General features: G+C 33.7%; 1 protein-coding gene and 1 long non-coding RNA gene across 2 annotated transcripts in view; both read right to left on the bottom strand.

Moving 5' to 3' along the window:
- Positions 1-16,620, bottom strand: part of LOC143921171 (uncharacterized) — an 895,047-nt gene that overhangs the window by 70,261 nt on the left and 808,166 nt on the right. The window lies entirely within an intron of this gene.
- LOC143920656 (dyslexia-associated protein KIAA0319) lies at positions 3,382-14,648 on the bottom strand. Its single transcript, XM_077443580.1, has 14 exons — positions 14,519-14,648; positions 12,310-12,491; positions 11,030-11,251; positions 10,213-10,959; positions 8,539-8,777; positions 8,243-8,465; positions 7,965-8,122; positions 7,528-7,668; positions 7,216-7,456; positions 6,948-7,138; positions 6,550-6,840; positions 6,239-6,473; positions 5,981-6,157; positions 3,382-4,794 (listed from the first exon to the last, which is right to left on the bottom strand). The coding sequence occupies exons 2-14, from the start codon at positions 12,479-12,481 to the stop codon at positions 4,607-4,609; spliced, it is 3,225 nt and encodes a 1,074-aa protein (XP_077299706.1). The 5' UTR covers positions 12,482-12,491; positions 14,519-14,648; the 3' UTR covers positions 3,382-4,606.

Raw genomic sequence — 16,620 nt, 5'->3', positions numbered from 1 at the left:
TAAGACTTTTTTCAGTTTTAAGAACGCGAATTTCCTTTCCACTTTCACCCAGATAGCAACCAAGATGTCTAAATACATGCACCTGTAAAAAAATCCAAACAAAATTATGTAAATTTCATATAGCAATGTACTCATTTTACTCGCACTATCTGTTGATCTGTGCTCAGTAGATCGTTTAATAAATTCCATTACAAAATAAAAACAATAATTGCAATAGTAGTATCTATGACCTTGTTTATTACAAAAATTTGATTTTAATCAAAATTCATAATATATTTAAGTAGACTGCATTGATTTGGCATAACGACATCGATCTGTAAGTTTTAAAATATATTTTTGTTTAAAATGAATTTTTTATTTGCATATTATTCAACCTTCGTCTTACAACCAAATTTTAAATGTAGTTTTATGGGTATTTTTAAATTACTATTTTTCAAAGAACTATATCGTAAAATGATTTTTTATAGACGGAGTTATTTTAAAAATTATGTATATTTCAAGTAAAATTTAAATGTGCTGTGAATATTAACATAGTCTGATTTAATTATGTTTCACATGCTATTTTTTGATAGTCCTACATTTACATATATTACATATGTAAAGAAAAATATTCATTTATTTATAAATTGACACGGGTAGCTGAGGTAAGTCTATTATGCAAATATAACGTAAGGAAAACTAAAAAAGTCATTAGCTACTTGAATTAAAGTAGTACATTAGCGTCAACTTATGGTAAATACAATATATTGTTATCAGTCAGAAATGAACATGAGAAGTAACGAAAGGCACTCATTAACAACTCAATGTTCCAATTTTTAAACTTAAATCCAAATAGCCAATGACTAGCATGGCCAATAACTGTATTGGTTCCTCTACGGCAATTTATTAATAACTAGCAAGTAGATCAGCTAATTTCTAATAACATTTAATAAAATAAAACTATTCAAATAAATTTAATAAAATGTTTACTATTAGATTAGTCATGTTTAAGCGGTTTATATTACAAATACCGGGTAAAACCACTAGTCTACTATAGAATAGTAGTTATAAACACACATATATATATATATATATATATATATATATATATATATATATATATATATATATATTTATTTATTTATTTTAAAAGTGATCATATATCAATACTGAGAAACTTGGATAAGTATTAAACTGGATGATATGGTTTGGGAAGACGAGCAATATTTTAATTCATCGCCGTACAATTGCGATTCCTTTGTTGAAAATGTAAACAAAAAAAATATGATCGAGTACCGAAAATGGCCGTCATTTTTAAAAGAAATTGTATATTCACATTTTATTTTGAAGCATAAACGTGCAATGAAGAAATTTCATAATCATAATTTTTTATGCGTAACACCTTCCATTAAATTTTTATAAAAATTAACACACCGTAACGCTTTCAAGGTTTTTTTTTAGTACATTCATAATCAATCATTTTTAAGGTAAAATGCTAATATTTCATAGTTTCAATGACTCTTTACTTTCAAGTCACAACTCTTTCACAACTACTTATTGAAAATCAACATCCATTGTTATATGTAGTTCTCATATAAAATAAATAAATTATTGACTCATTTGTAATATGTATATTAAGTCTGGATCCGATCGTTTCTGAAAGCTGCAACATTCAATTATTATAAAAATATATACATATATATAGACCTAAAAAAGATCAACATAAAAAGGTATCCAGAAATTTACATTTAAAATTTAGTTAATTTTGAATATTATTTTATTTGAATTTTGCTATAATTCATTCTGTGAATTAATTATATTTTAATCGCGCAAATTGATCGTAAAGGTGAACTTTTCATTGCCAGCTTCTAGTTGTTTTTTTCCGATTTCAATGACTTCATATTAAAATTAAAATTATGTGGTAATACAAATTCATACTGGTTTACTTGGGTAGTTGATTTTGATCACCGGTAAAGTTAACACGTACTCACAATGCTCATCAAAATAGAAAAAATAGCTTACTGGGTGAAAGTTTTTCATCTTATCGCCTTTTTTGAATCGTTTTTCGGCACTTACTATTTCGCATATATCATTGTGTATCCCAAGTCATTCAATATGAATGACCCAGCATTCGTTCCTCTCGAAGGAAAGATGAGATTCATGGCATCCTGGAATATGGTAGGCGCAATTTATACTTAACAAATTTCTAGATTTAAAATATAGTACAAGTGCTAAATTATTATGTACATACAATATATACTTAACTATTAAAAAAATTGTATTAATTAAACGTTCATCTTTCAAAGGTGGTGCAAATCATCTACTTCCTGCTCGCCCTTCTGGACGATTTAATCGATTCTAATGGAAACGTGTCAGCCAAAGTCTCGATCTTCAGAAAGATCAAAGATTACTTCTTCTCGTCGGTAGCTTTCCCGATAGCTTTGTACAGCAGCATATCGTTCTGGATCTTGATGGCTGTCAACAGAGAACTTGTTTTCCCAAAAGCGGTCGATGAGTTCTTCCCGTCGTGGCTGAATCACCTAATGCATACAAACATCATGATTTTCGTAATCTTAGAGACGTTGCTTACGTACAGACGGTATCCTAATAGAATACTAGGAATATTTATTTTGGCTCTATTTCTCTTAGCTTATGTTATTTTTTTGCATGCTATATACTTCACTTCAGGCCGGTGGGTCTATCAAATTGTGGAGAGGTTCGGTTGGATAATGAGAATGGTCTTATATCTCGTCAGTTTTATAATGTGCATAGTTTTCTATGGGTTAGGTGAATTATTAAATAATAAAGTAGGTGTAGTAAATCTCTCAGGAAAAGATCCCATGTCGGAAGAATATCAGATAAGTCAAATATAATTTTTTATAATCCATATAAATGTATGTACATATTAAATGTTTTGTTATTAGAAACATTATCATTACTTAATACATGTAATAAGTGAAGTAATGATTGTTCCCGGTGGCCGTCGCTGGAAAAAAAGTGAAAAGATGAAGTCGTAGAAATCTCATGGGCAGAGTCATGAATATGTGTGCGTTAGAACGAGAGGAAATTTGTATTTACAATTGATCTTTCAGCAGTTCTACAAATGTTGTATATTTAAAAATCTGAATAAAAATGCTGTTAGCTGTCAGTTGCTGAAGACACGACATCGACACTATCACACATATTCAGATATACTCTTCAAACCCGTTCGTCGCTGACTCCATTCATGTAATTTCTACGATTTCATCTTTCGGCTTTTCCTCATTTCACTTTGTTTCCAGTGACCCAGACCCGCTTGTTCCAGTGTCATGTTTTTTTTTTTTACAATAAAATAAGATTTATACTTTTCTTTATTATTTTTTTCCACCTGTTGTTTAGTGTGTGATATTAAAAACACATTAGTGTATTTATTAAACATATTTTATTTCAGTTTAAATGTACATATCCAACACGATGCACAAAAAGCACAAATTTGATATTCAATCGTGCAAAATTTGATTATTGAAACATTACAAAAACTCGAGAACATATTTAAAATAAATATTTGTAAAAAAATTCAAACAAATTTTTGATAAAAGTTTTTTGTATATTTCTTATAGCTACCTATTTATCCTTCACTATCTAGCTATCTATATATATCTACGCTCAATATTTAATAAATTTCATTACAATATATAAAAATCATAAAAATATTTACAATTATACATAATATGCACAACTTTGTTGCGACAATTTGATTTTAATTAAAATTCATAAAACGTTATTTGACTAGACCGCGTTAGTTTGGTAAAGCTATGTCGATTTAAAACATAAAATACATTGGAATGTTTCATAAATTCATATAATCGTCAAAAACGTCAACATTCATATAAAAAATAATACATATAACTTTCACAAATTACAAAAAAATAAATACTGAACTTCATAAAACTAGTGTGCTTAATTAAGTACGTTAAAAACAAGCCTCTAAGAAATGACAAGCGTTTTAAATCATAGGAGTGTTTAAAAAATAGTATAACAGATACACATGTGACTAGTTTCATTCGGTAAAATCTATAAATAATTTAAACAATCCAAACATAAGACGGGAATCTTCCTCAAAAGTCGTCTAATCAAAACGCTGATATGACTAAAAATACGTCGAAGACGTAAAAAACTTTTTGATGACTACACAATATGCTTAAATTGGCACTTATTAACGTCATAACGACAGTACAAATTTTTTCACAGTCATTTACAATACAATTTATATATATATAAATTGCACATTAAAAATTTCAAACAATGGTCTCACTATTGAATTTAAGATTTACCAAATCTCAATAAGTACAATACGAATAATAGATAATTTTAATTATGGCCAGTTTAATATATATAATATACGTATATATGCATTATAAAACATCAAATACACACATACACATACATCTCAATTATTTATATAAAGGTATTTTACATACGTGTGAATTTTATTAAGGCCATTTAATAATAATTTCGCTGATGACATTCATCAAACGTTTACAACGTTCGTCATCAATCCGAACAGACAAAAGATCTGCGACGATCGATTGATTCGTCGAATTAGTAATGTAATATATGTATGTAGGAAGTGGCGAGTTCTCGTTGTTTACGTTTTTATGCGACGACCCGATTTGAGAAATCCGTTCCGGGAGCCGTTCTTACTCAAGTGACCGTTCGAACGAAGGAGATCGCCGTTGCCAAAGCGGCTCGATAGCGAGGTGCCTTTGTTGCGAGACTCGAAGAGGACGTCGGAATCAGTATCTGAGTCCGTCACGGACATTTTGCTAGGCGTAACTGTAAATAAACATATAAAATTAGAACTAAACCACATCTTTTACATATTTTACATATCGTATTCTTGGAACACAAAAACGATATGTCCATAATAGTAAATTGTTCAGTGAAACACCATTTACATCAATATATGTAAATACTATAATCAGCAGTATAGCTTGCTGGTTGCGTTAGTGCCAACCACTGAGAGGTTCCTGAGTCCAAGCCCTGGGTTGACCTTAATTGAAAGCCGTGGGTTGACAAAAAATAATTTATTCTAAGTATTTCTGTAGTAATGCTGATCATACTTAGATATTATTGACTCCAAGTTGATCGCTTTCTATCATAGTTTGCCAATTTATCTGATTTCATTGTTGAAACGGTTCCTTATAAAATTGGCAAAACCATCCTACCCACTGTCAACGCTATTCGAATATGATTTCAAATTTATAATCTATAAATTTATATTGAGCCAGCAGCATGGCTCGGTGGTTGGGCTTTTGCCTAGCACCGAGAGGCGCCAGGTTCGACCCCATGAGTTGACCTCGATTGAAAATTATTTATTCTGAGTATATCTGTAATGCTGCTGGTCAGACTTGGATATTTGTGACTCCAGGTCGATCGTTTCCTATCAGAGTTTGCCAATTTTTCCGATTTCATTTTTGAAACGGTTCCTCGATTAAAAATTGGCTAAAAACCTTTCTACCTACTATGTCACCACTATTTGAGTATGTTTAATATACAATAAAAATTACGTACAAGTTAAAATTCATACATGTTTCGTTAATTTCGAGTTTTCAGTGTCTCGTAATTTAGCGACTTATGTAATAGAAATGCTGCACTGTTTGTAATTGGCCAGGAAGGCGCATTGGGGTTTACCTGTTAGGCCTTCCTGGTATATATGAATTTAATAAATACATAAATACATATATGAACAAGTTTAATACTACAGGCGTCGCTCAGGAGGCAACCCGTAATTACACCATATAATTAAAAAAAAATCATCGTGAATCGGAAAGCTTAAATGGGCATTTTATATAAAAATAAAAATATAACGTGGTTGATAAAATATTTTACATATTCATTTTAGTTGAAAGATTGTGAAATTTAACTTAAATTTTTTTATCACATTAGTGCTCAGTAGGTTTGAATTAATCAATACCTTTTATATGAGATGTATGTATGTAAGTAAGTATAAGCTACTTACATCTAGTAGTCTCTTCTTCGTCCCCACCACCTAGTAAAGTATATCGGGCGATACGCCGATGGACGACACTCTTGCGCGAGCATAACTTCTGTATAAGACAACACAATCCCCAGATTGGTGCAATGATACATAAGCCGGCCAACAACCCTCCAATAACGACGTAAAGAATCGACCAATCTGAAACATATGTACATATATAAATACAAATAATCTCACATTGAATAAAAACAAGAATAAACCAAAACTCTTAAAACGAACCACAGTTGGAATCCATATCTTCAATGAAAGTCGTGAACAAATTTTCCATCCAAAAAGCTTCACAATGGCACTGCCGAGTCGGTTCATTGCACACTCCGTGTCCGGAACAATTATTCTGACATACAACCGTATCTATAAGAGCTACACTCAAATCCAACAAACTGGCGTCTCGTCTTAGCTTGCTTTTTAACTGCGACACAACTTCAGGCCCTGGCATGTACGTAGAAGGACTTTTCTAAAATGTAGCAAAAACTATAATATACAATCCAAATACATAAAAAATAAATAATATAAGCACTACCAGAACACACCTTATCTGTTACGTAAAATATAACTTGAGCTTTAGTAGTCAACTGATCAGCTCGAATGTCGCTTATGTTTATATTGTAAGTCTCGCCTAGTAAGAATCCTAATTTTTGTTCCATAGATGATATTTTTCCGAATGTTAAAATACTGGCTGGTATGTTCAAAGTGAGTTGTACTAAATTTCGACTGTTGGGATCGGCTTTTACATTGATGCTGACAGTGTCGGTGTCAGAGAGCCCTTGATCATCCCATACTGTCAAACTGAAGACGTAACGGCCAGGAACAGTATCCATTAGCTGTGAAAGTCAAATCAAGTTAGATCATAAAATTTGGTCTGGTACTGGAGAAGTACTGGCTATCATGACGGTCTTATATCAAATAAAATATATATAAAAGTAATTACCATAAGGACGGGCTGTTCATCAGTATTCCCAACGACCTTTCCAGCTGCTAATCCAGTAGCCTGTCTCGACCACACCCATTTAACAACCTTCAAATCGTCCTGCGACAGTGACCCATTTAAAACGACAACGCTAACTGGCAATACGACAGTCTGGTCCCCTCCAGCATTGGCTTTCGGAGCAGCATTTTTATCTAACATTACAAAAAGAACCAATGTGATATAAATCGACACCAAAAAACTGAATAAAACACTAGACGAATCAACTTACTTTGTGTCACGGTAACTTCTACTGTATCGGAAGCCGAATTACCACTATCGTCCAACACAGTCAGCTGAATCTGATAGTCACCTTTGGTCAAACTAGTCATGTTCGTAATAGATTCGTTAAAATGCGTGAAAGTGGCATTGTTCGGTCCTTTCAATAGCTTCCAAGCATAAGCGACGATACGGTGATCGTCCGTAGACTCTGATCCGTTTAAAGTGACCCATGTCAAAGGTAAAGATATATACTGAAACAAAACACTCATTAGAACACATATTCACACTATATAAACTAATAAACAACAGTTCCAACACTGACTTGATGCTTTCCAGCTTTCGCCACGGGTGGATTGTTTGTCGGAGGTTTGACAAATACGTGAACATCTGCCGTAGAAAATTGTCCTGAAGAGTCTGTTACTTTCAAGACAAAGGTATAAACACCCTCAGATAAATTGGATAGCTGGAAATGACCCATTTATTAGTTTAGTATCGAAAACAAACATTAACATATGTATAACCCAAATATTAGCTCACTATGGGCGAAAACACATAAATAAATTAAAAAATATATATATATTTCTATGGTTTACAGCTTGACATTTTTTCCGAGGAATTGATCGATAATATTGTATAATAATATTCAGAAAAGATTTCAAATCAGTATTTTCTCACATAGCATACAAATTTCTTAAATCGAATTTTTCAGTCAAATTAATAACATGTGTTTAGTTCAAATTAACTATCTTTTAAAATTACTTGAAGATACGGAGAGTGTGTATTTTGCATATCGACAGCTTTGTTTTGATCTTGAGAAGACTTAGTCCACTCCCAGGTGGTGATTTCGTGATCGTCTGACGATAAGCTTCCATTCAGTGTCAAATTATTTGTCGGCAGATAAATTATGATGTCTTGACCTAATCCATAAATTATAAAAAATAAAATTCTTTAATGTATAAAAATTTTAATCTAGATTGCCATATAAGTATAGTTAAGGATGAAGGAAGCCGATTCATCGCTTTTTATAATTTAAATACCGGCGTTGGCTTCAGGCGGGTAGTCGGTGTGATTCAGCACCGTTATATTAGCAGTAGTGGAGTTTTTAACGTGATCAGAATCTTCAACAGTCAGACGGAAAGTATAGTTGCCAGGTAGTTTCAAATCCTTCAGTTGCAAAGTTGGTCCATCAAATACTGGTGGTTGATAGCCCAGGGGTCCGGATGTCAGCTCCCAACGCCAAGATATTATAGCATCATCGTCCTAGAAATATAATACATAAAAACAATGAGATACAGCGACCATTAATATGAATTTTAAATACTAATGTACATACCTTGCTATCGCTGCCATCGAGAACAGCTACGTTATTCGGTAGTTTTACATTTTGCGATGATGGTGTGATGACGACTACGGGTGGTTTGTTCATTCTGTTTGCTGGCAAGACAGTGACATTGGCAAAAGCTTCTCCAATTGCATTCGTCACGCTGCTAGTTACCATTACTTTAAAGCGGTAGCTTCCTTCAGTCAATTGTGACAGTGTGACGGCAGCACCGTTTTGACCTTTCATATTACCTGTGAAATTTGTTAGTTAATCAGTGGCGTAGCTAGAAATTTTGGGCTCTCATACAAAAATTACGTAAGGTCTCCTAACATTTAAAAAACACATCATAGTAAATATTCTCAAAATTGAGTAAATAAGAAAATAAATTATAAGCTCACCGATTTTAAAATCTCTTCTCTATTATATTTCCGAAATCACTAATTAGTTCTATTTTTGATACTTGTTTATGTCCAATGGCCAGTAATGCGAGATTATTTAGTTTTGATTGTTTGATAGAGTTTCTTTTGTAGTCTTTAATGATTTTGAACTTATTGAAAGACCTTTCAACACTCGCTACTATTATTGATAGAGCAAAAATTAACATAAACTTTTGAAAATTCACTTTCTAAGCAACTGTATTTTGTGATGAGTAATTCTGAAAATTGTCTTATGGTCATATTTTCAGTCAAGTCTTTTTTTTAATATTGAAGTTACAAAACTTAAAACTTCTTTATATTATTTATTTTTTTTTAGTTCCAAAATATTTGCTTCTGATGTATTTATAACATTGCAAGTTTCAAAAAACTGAGTTTTTCAGTAACTGCATTCCTTTTAAGCGACTTTTAATTTGAACGCTTTTTCTTGTCAATAATATTATAATATATGTACATTAATTGAAGAGTTGTTTACTATTGTTGAATCGGTAGACATATTGACGTTTGTTTTCAAAAAAATCATTAAAGCCCCACTAACTGGCCATTTCTTTCGCTTCTGATTTTATTTCTTTATGTGAATTTCGTAATTTATTAAAATTCTGTATGTTCTATTTTAAATTTCGATATTTTTAAACTGTTGACTAAATTTTGTTGTTAAAATTTTGACAATAATTATATTTTCATATTGAGTGTTCAGAAATTTGGGGCCCTTGTTAAGCTGGGCCCTCATGACCACTATAGCTATAGCTAATTATTTAAGTACACAATGTTTAAAGATAATTTGAGGTCATTGCAATGATTCAATCTCATGCACTTGAATAGGCCTTAAAGTACAATAGAAACGATCAATTAAGTCGGGAGGAAACATTCCTATTCATATCACTTGGTAGGAATGTTTCAGTTTTGAAATGTGATCCTTAAGCTTTTTAAAATCACAATCCAGCACGCATAATCATTCTAATCCAGTACGCATATTTGAAAATATGTCGTAAATGAGACTCTAAAATTCATCTGATTGCTGATGCAATTTCACTCATACTGAATGTGCTTCTTCAATTATAAATGAAGAAGCATGTAATAAAATATGAAAATAAGAATGACAATCTGATCGATAATTTACGGGAACGAAGAGTCAATTCAGAAAGCTTAGTAGGTTATTAGATATAGCAATATCGTACAACCACAAGTACAATGCTTTATCTCTGAATAATCCACACATATGTAGATAAAGTATATAAATTGATTTACAAACCTGTAAACCCTCCTTTGGGCTGTTCGACGAGCGTCCACATATAATTATAATGATCATTATTTGACTTCTCATCCGGAATAGTGTACGAGAAGAGTGTGACCTCATTTTCAGGCAACCGAACCTCTTTAGATATAGCCGAAACCGTCAACTTCTTAATATTTGGCTCCGACGACGTCTCAGCAATCGTTTTAGTACTCGGATCATCTTTCTTCGGCTTACTAGTGTTCTCGTCAGCATTTACAAAAACACTCGTCTCCTTTTCGCCGACTTTAGCAACGTCAAAATCAGCCGAATACGGAGCCCCGATAGGTCGCTCACAATATCCTGTCACGTTCCGCATAAAACCCTTCAAACATTTACAAACGCCCGATCTGGACTTGGTGATGATGCTGATACATTCCTCGTTAAGTGGACAGTCGGTGATGATGCCGACCTCGCACGTTACAATCTTTTCAGTGAAGTATTCCGAAGCGTCCATGATCATTTGCTGATCGGTCTTGTCGAGGAATTGGCTCAAACTCGATGGCCGACCGATGAAGTTATCTTTGGAGTTCATGTTTTCGTTGAAACGGGATATTATATCTGGGTCTTGGATGTCAGACGAGTATGCCTGTTTGAAGATGGGATTACGCTCCGTCAATTGGTTCACATTTTCTAAATTGCTTATTATTTCATCTTCGAGTGAAGAATTGGGTAGGATCGGATCGTTTCCATAGTTTGATTGGTCCAGAAGCTCCTGCCAGTTGTCTGTAAGTATCAAAAATGTATTGTGAACACCGTTTTTTAAATAGAAAATTTAATTTAAATATCGATTTACCATCATCCAGGACCGGATTGACTAGGACCATTGAAATATGAGACTTCATGTTGGGTCGTAGAAGAGGTAAACATAGTTCATTACTAACGCACTCAATATGGTAGCACATTGAATCGTGCATAAATACAATATTGCATGTATCGATTGTGCAACATCCTACTACGCATTGTTTGAGTCCTTTGAGTTTCGGCTTCTCCGTAAAATTCCCAGCTGTTAAATTACCTAAAATGTAGGACATTTCGTAATATAATATGATAGTAGATAATAGACAAATATTAACACAGGAAACCAGAACGTAGCAACGTATATAATAAATACAATGTACAATACATAATAAACTTATGTATTGTAACTTTAAACAAATTTTATGTAAAGTTCTATACAAATTTTTACATTTGGGATTGATTCATTTTTGTATACGAATAATTATGGTGAAAGTAGAATAAGTATAAATTATAAATAAAAAAAAAATTGCGGTCAAATAGTATTATAAAAGTTAAGTCAAATTTGTAGTTAATCAATAAAGGTCAAAATCAAAAATAAATCTGAACGTTCAGATAAGGTTTAACCCTTTGAATGCTGACCAACGCCGATCAGCGTTTTGTCAACAAGTCCATGTACCTGAAAAACGCCGATAGACGTTATATTTTGAGCATGTACAAAGTAAACAAGAATACTACCCGCTAAGCCTTTCCAGGTAGCATTGAAAAAAAATGCATTGAACATGGGTCATGTAATCCATGTCATTTATTTGTCAACGTTTATAAAGACTGGTTTACACCGGTAATGTTAGCGAAATTTTCAGCGTGGCGGGCTTTCAACAGAAAAGACGTCGGCACTCAAAGGGTTAAGCGAAAAAATGCAAATAATGGTTTTGCAATTATAATTTATCACGTTGAGTTTTGTTATTGCTCTCTTTAGAAAAATGGTATTAAAAAAGTAACTAAAAAGGATACAAATTCAAATATATGCACATTTTTTTGTGCAATCGCTAAAAATCACACTAGAATCCAATTAAATATTGTTCATATACATACAGCTTCCTATGTAATCTTAATAATTGGCAACTTCCTGTGCAAACCAGAAAAATTGAACGCATTTTTATTATTTATCAAAATCTAAAATTATCGAATTAGGACGACGATACGAAATCTACCGCACTTGAATTATGTATATACGATCTGCGGAAGCTGTACTAATTAAAAAGCTTATCAAAATGCGCAATTCGTCTGAGTGCGATATGTGCATACATATTATTATACAATATTATGTATAATTACCTCGTGGTGTATATCCAATGAAGTTCCTAGGGTAGAGACGAGGACAACGACTGTTGTAATTGTCCCTCCAACGATCGTCGTAAGAATTTTGTGCAAAGGAAAGCTTTATGAATAGCACCAGGATGTTCAAGATGGATATGAAGATCACAGTTTTATGCTTGGAAAACGCCATGTTGTTCACGCTATAAAATGTTATAATCTTAAGTATGTACATATATTATTAAATCGACAGTTACTAATGAATTCTTCAAATATTTTCTAATAATTTTCAATTCTCGCCCATTTTGCGCAACCATCATGTTTAAAATTAACATCCTTCTATTTCACCTTCTTCAAATCCATGCAACGACTTCTTTGTACATCTGACTACATTATTCTTAATTGCCATTTCAGTCACCGTATTCATCACCTATGTTTTTCACTCTCGTATTGCCAATTACTATTATTCTGACCTTCCTTAAAAAACCTAGTCTAATCCAATTCCAAAAGAATATGAACGTCGAAATTTTAAATATTTACATCAACACTATGGTTGCCACCCGGAGTTTCCGGGTTTCAGCTAGTCGTATCCGGTCTCCGGGTTCGAGTGTTATTTCTCCGGGTGTGTAGTAAATCCCCCACAAAATTATAAAAAGAAATAAAATTGTATATTAGAAATTCATAATCTGTATGCAAAGTGTATATAGAACTAATAAAAAAGTCTGTGGCCCATATCTCGGGTACGAAAATTTGATACTGAAGAAGGTATACATAAAGGCTTGGTAAAATTTTATAATCTTGAAAGCAAATATTCTTCAGTAATTGATCTTATGAACGAAAATTTGAAATACCAAGATTTTTATATGCTGTAAAATATGTAGAATTAAATGCTGATAAATTGTATGATCTGTCTTCTTAAAATTGTATAGTCTATCTTCTTAAAAATTTCATTCTTCCCATCAAAATCGCTCGATTTGCCCGCCAAAACCATTTTCTTCTAACGTTTTCACTGAACATTATTAGTTTATATAATTTCGAAATGTGATTTTTTTGTTAATAATAACTATTATTTATATTTTATTCGTATATTTTTGTTAATATACGAATAAAATATAAATAATAATCTTTTCGTCATAATCTCCGGGTGAGACCTGAGATGGCAACCCTAATTCTTCACCATCTTTCATTTTGAGCATTGAAGAATTGCATGCCGATAAATTGTTTGATGATGTCTGTCTTTTTATTAAAAATATCATTCCTCTCATAATAAAAAATCACTCGATTTGCCTACCGATAAAAAAAATGATAAAAACATTTTCCTCTAATATTTTCACCGAACATAATTACTTTGTATAATTTCGAAATATGATTTTTTTATAAAAGTAAAAGTAATTTATATGAATAAAATATATTTTTTGTGATAATTTCCGGGCGAGACTTGGGTCTGACGTGGCAAACCTAATCAATACTAGCAGAAAGATGGACCAAAAGATTTGAAAAAATGCGTTCATTTCTGTATTAGTTATTCACCCCTATCTAATTCCTCACATCTATGTAGTCAATTATCAATACATACAAATTTTAAACTAAAATATTATCATCTTAATTTGCAGCCATTCACGAAATATCCACTGCCAAATATACATCATCATCATCCCATTCTAGGCAAAGAACTTCAATGCTTTTAAATATACATACAAACATGTAATATCTCCAGTAACTTTCATCCAATATCTACTATTTGAAATTGACAAGATTTTAGTTATATATCAAAGCATTAAGTTTAACTTAAAGTTACGAATATTATATAAACATTGATATATGTATATCATACTGATAATATAACTGTTTTGAAAGATTCACTAGTGAATTTCAGCTGAAAGATGTGAATTTTAGTATGAAAAAATACATACAATATAATTTTTTACATTCGCATGTAGATTTAGCTGGTAAACATTTGCATCTGCTTAGCAATACTATGCATATGAAATGAGTGTACAAATATTTTTTTACAATATTGATGAAGGAGCAACTCGCACACCTTGCACATGCAAATTTCAGCACGTCGAAACGGAAAACACGTTTGGAATATGTGTAGATATAGGGGTGTTTGTTGGTAAACGGATGCGGGTCGCAGTCGAGGCACCACCTGTCAGCTGACTAGTGACTCGCGAATCGCAATTTGTGAATATACAAACATTTATGGAAAGGAATACGTGTAAAATGGCACCTGCAATTGGAGTGGGGGCGTGATTGTGGCCACGGTGAGGTGCGGTGTGGTGCGACGTAGAGCGCGACGAGACACGACCTGCCAGCACGAACGATCCTCACGCTCTGCTTCTGGCTGCGGCCGCGGCCGTCACACTGACAGTTGCAGATGATTGCGAACACACTCCACGACCATTGCTGATTAACGTGCTCGCGAAACTAAATGTTTTACTGCCGCGTTGAAATTATTAACAATGAAAGGTTTTGTCTTCAAAGTGCTTTAGGTGATCTGATGTGAACCGGTCGCTCTAGATCGGTCACACGTGATCACCCGTCACACTAAAACTGGTCAAACCCTAAAATCGGTCAACCAGTTTTCTCGTGACTGATTTTAGGGTGTGATCAGTTTTAGTGTGACGGGTGATCACGTGTGACCGATCTAGAGCGACCGGTTGTCCTGTGACTGGTTTACGTTGTAGGCATATAGTACAACTGAAATGATCTCATCAGGTCACTGCGACACATATCCAGGAAAGTCATTAACGCATGGCACACGCTCGCCTCGTCAAAAGGTCGACACGTGTTTCTATACACGTGTCTGGGAAACAAAGGAAGAACACACTGAACCCATAAAAACCACGAACTACGTCCAGGCGTATGAACCCATAAAACCACGCTCGCAGCATAACTAGGGCAGCGCGAGTACCAAGAACAAAAGATGTGCACACGACACACTTCAACCCAAAACGTTTATAAAGCAACGCAGCAACCTCCACCGGAGAGTGAGCCTCTGGAGTTCATACAGATCACTTCTCCGGAGAAACCTCTTCGTACATACAATAACCATTGTACCAATTGAACGCAAATAAACGATCCTCTTTCAAACTCAACTGAATTTCCATAGGCCGGGAAACGGTCGAAACCTTTCACTCGACCACCTGTTCTATAACGTCAACAAATTAAGGTCTGTTCATACCTAGTCGGCACGTACCGACTTCAGCAGGTATCCGGCCGTATGAAAAGTATTCTTTGGTACATTTTGTATGGGTATGTTCATTTCAACCGTCACGTTTACGCCACGGCAGGCTTACAGCAGTACCCGACATTTGCTGTTCATACCTTACAGCAACATCCGTCAACGTATCGTATCCGTCTTTTTGGCCATCGTGGAGATATACACGCGAATTACGTGCCATGGGTCTGCCGCTTTGCTGTTTTGGACCAATTATCGATAGTGACAGTTGACAGCTGTTCAATCTTTTAACATGGTTTTGGGGCAAATATTTAAAAAAAATTAAATTTTTTACGGAAATATTTAAAATTTTTTGTCCATCATCCACAAGCTCTTTATACAGCGTCCAAAACTCTCCTTCGGTTTTTTTATTTTTTAACATGGGATGCACATCAAAACGCCTCCGTGATTTTTTATTGCCTTCTTGAGCTTCTTCTTCCAATAACAACGCGATTATACATAATTTTTCGTTCGATAAACGCCGAAACATTTTTGCTGACTTGTATTCTGACGCGTAGCTACGAATGCACGTGTATGCATTCATATTGTAAGTACTCGACAATACGACGTAAGCAATATTGCGCCGTATCGTCATGGCCTGTAATGTATAAGTAAGCCGATTTTGCCTTGCACTCGGCCAAAGTGCTGTAAGCGCGACGTGTAGGTAGATATGAATAGAAATGTAATAAAATGACATATTTGAAACGGAGTCATGCAGTGCTGTTAAGTATGAACAGACCTTTAAAGGCTTTGTCTTTAAGTGCTTTAGGTGATCTGATGTCTGCCTCAACTATGCGACTTTGCTTTTGGAACACAGCCGCTTAGAATTTAATCCGTTTAGAAAAATATAGAAACAAAAACGAAGGGAGACACTGTTTTCGGGGTAATTGTATATTACGCACATTGCGAATGCCTAAAGGTCTGTTCATACCTATCCAGTACGACCCGAATCCTACAAATACGGACAGTAGGTATTCTTTTGTACATTCTATATGGACGCGCATGAATGCGTAAATGCGCATGCGCGAATGGAGTATGAATACGTCCATATAATGTACTAAAGAATACTATCCGCACTTGCAGGATATGGGTCGTGCTGGATAGGTATGAAC

The sequence above is a fragment of the Arctopsyche grandis genome, chromosome 13 (genome assembly GCF_051622035.1).
Source record: "Arctopsyche grandis isolate Sample6627 chromosome 13, ASM5162203v2, whole genome shotgun sequence".
Taxonomy (NCBI): Eukaryota; Metazoa; Arthropoda; class Insecta; order Trichoptera; family Hydropsychidae; genus Arctopsyche; species Arctopsyche grandis.
Note: the sequence above shows the minus strand (reverse complement) of the source record. Positions and strands in the feature narration are given on the sequence as shown.

Bases quoted from the DNA above. Each gene is read 5' to 3' on its own strand.
- LOC143920656 (XM_077443580.1), bottom strand. From the start codon at position 12,481: ATGGCGTTTTCCAAGCATAAAACTGTGATCTTCATATCCATCTTGAAC. The intron at 10,960-11,029 runs GTAAATCGATAT...TGATACTTACAG, and splicing joins CAATCCGGTCCTGGATGATG to ACAACTGGCAGGAGCTTCTG. The intron at 8,778-10,212 runs GTTTGTAAATCA...CAAATTTCACAG, and splicing joins GCCCAAAGGAGGGTTTACAG to GTAATATGAAAGGTCAAAAC.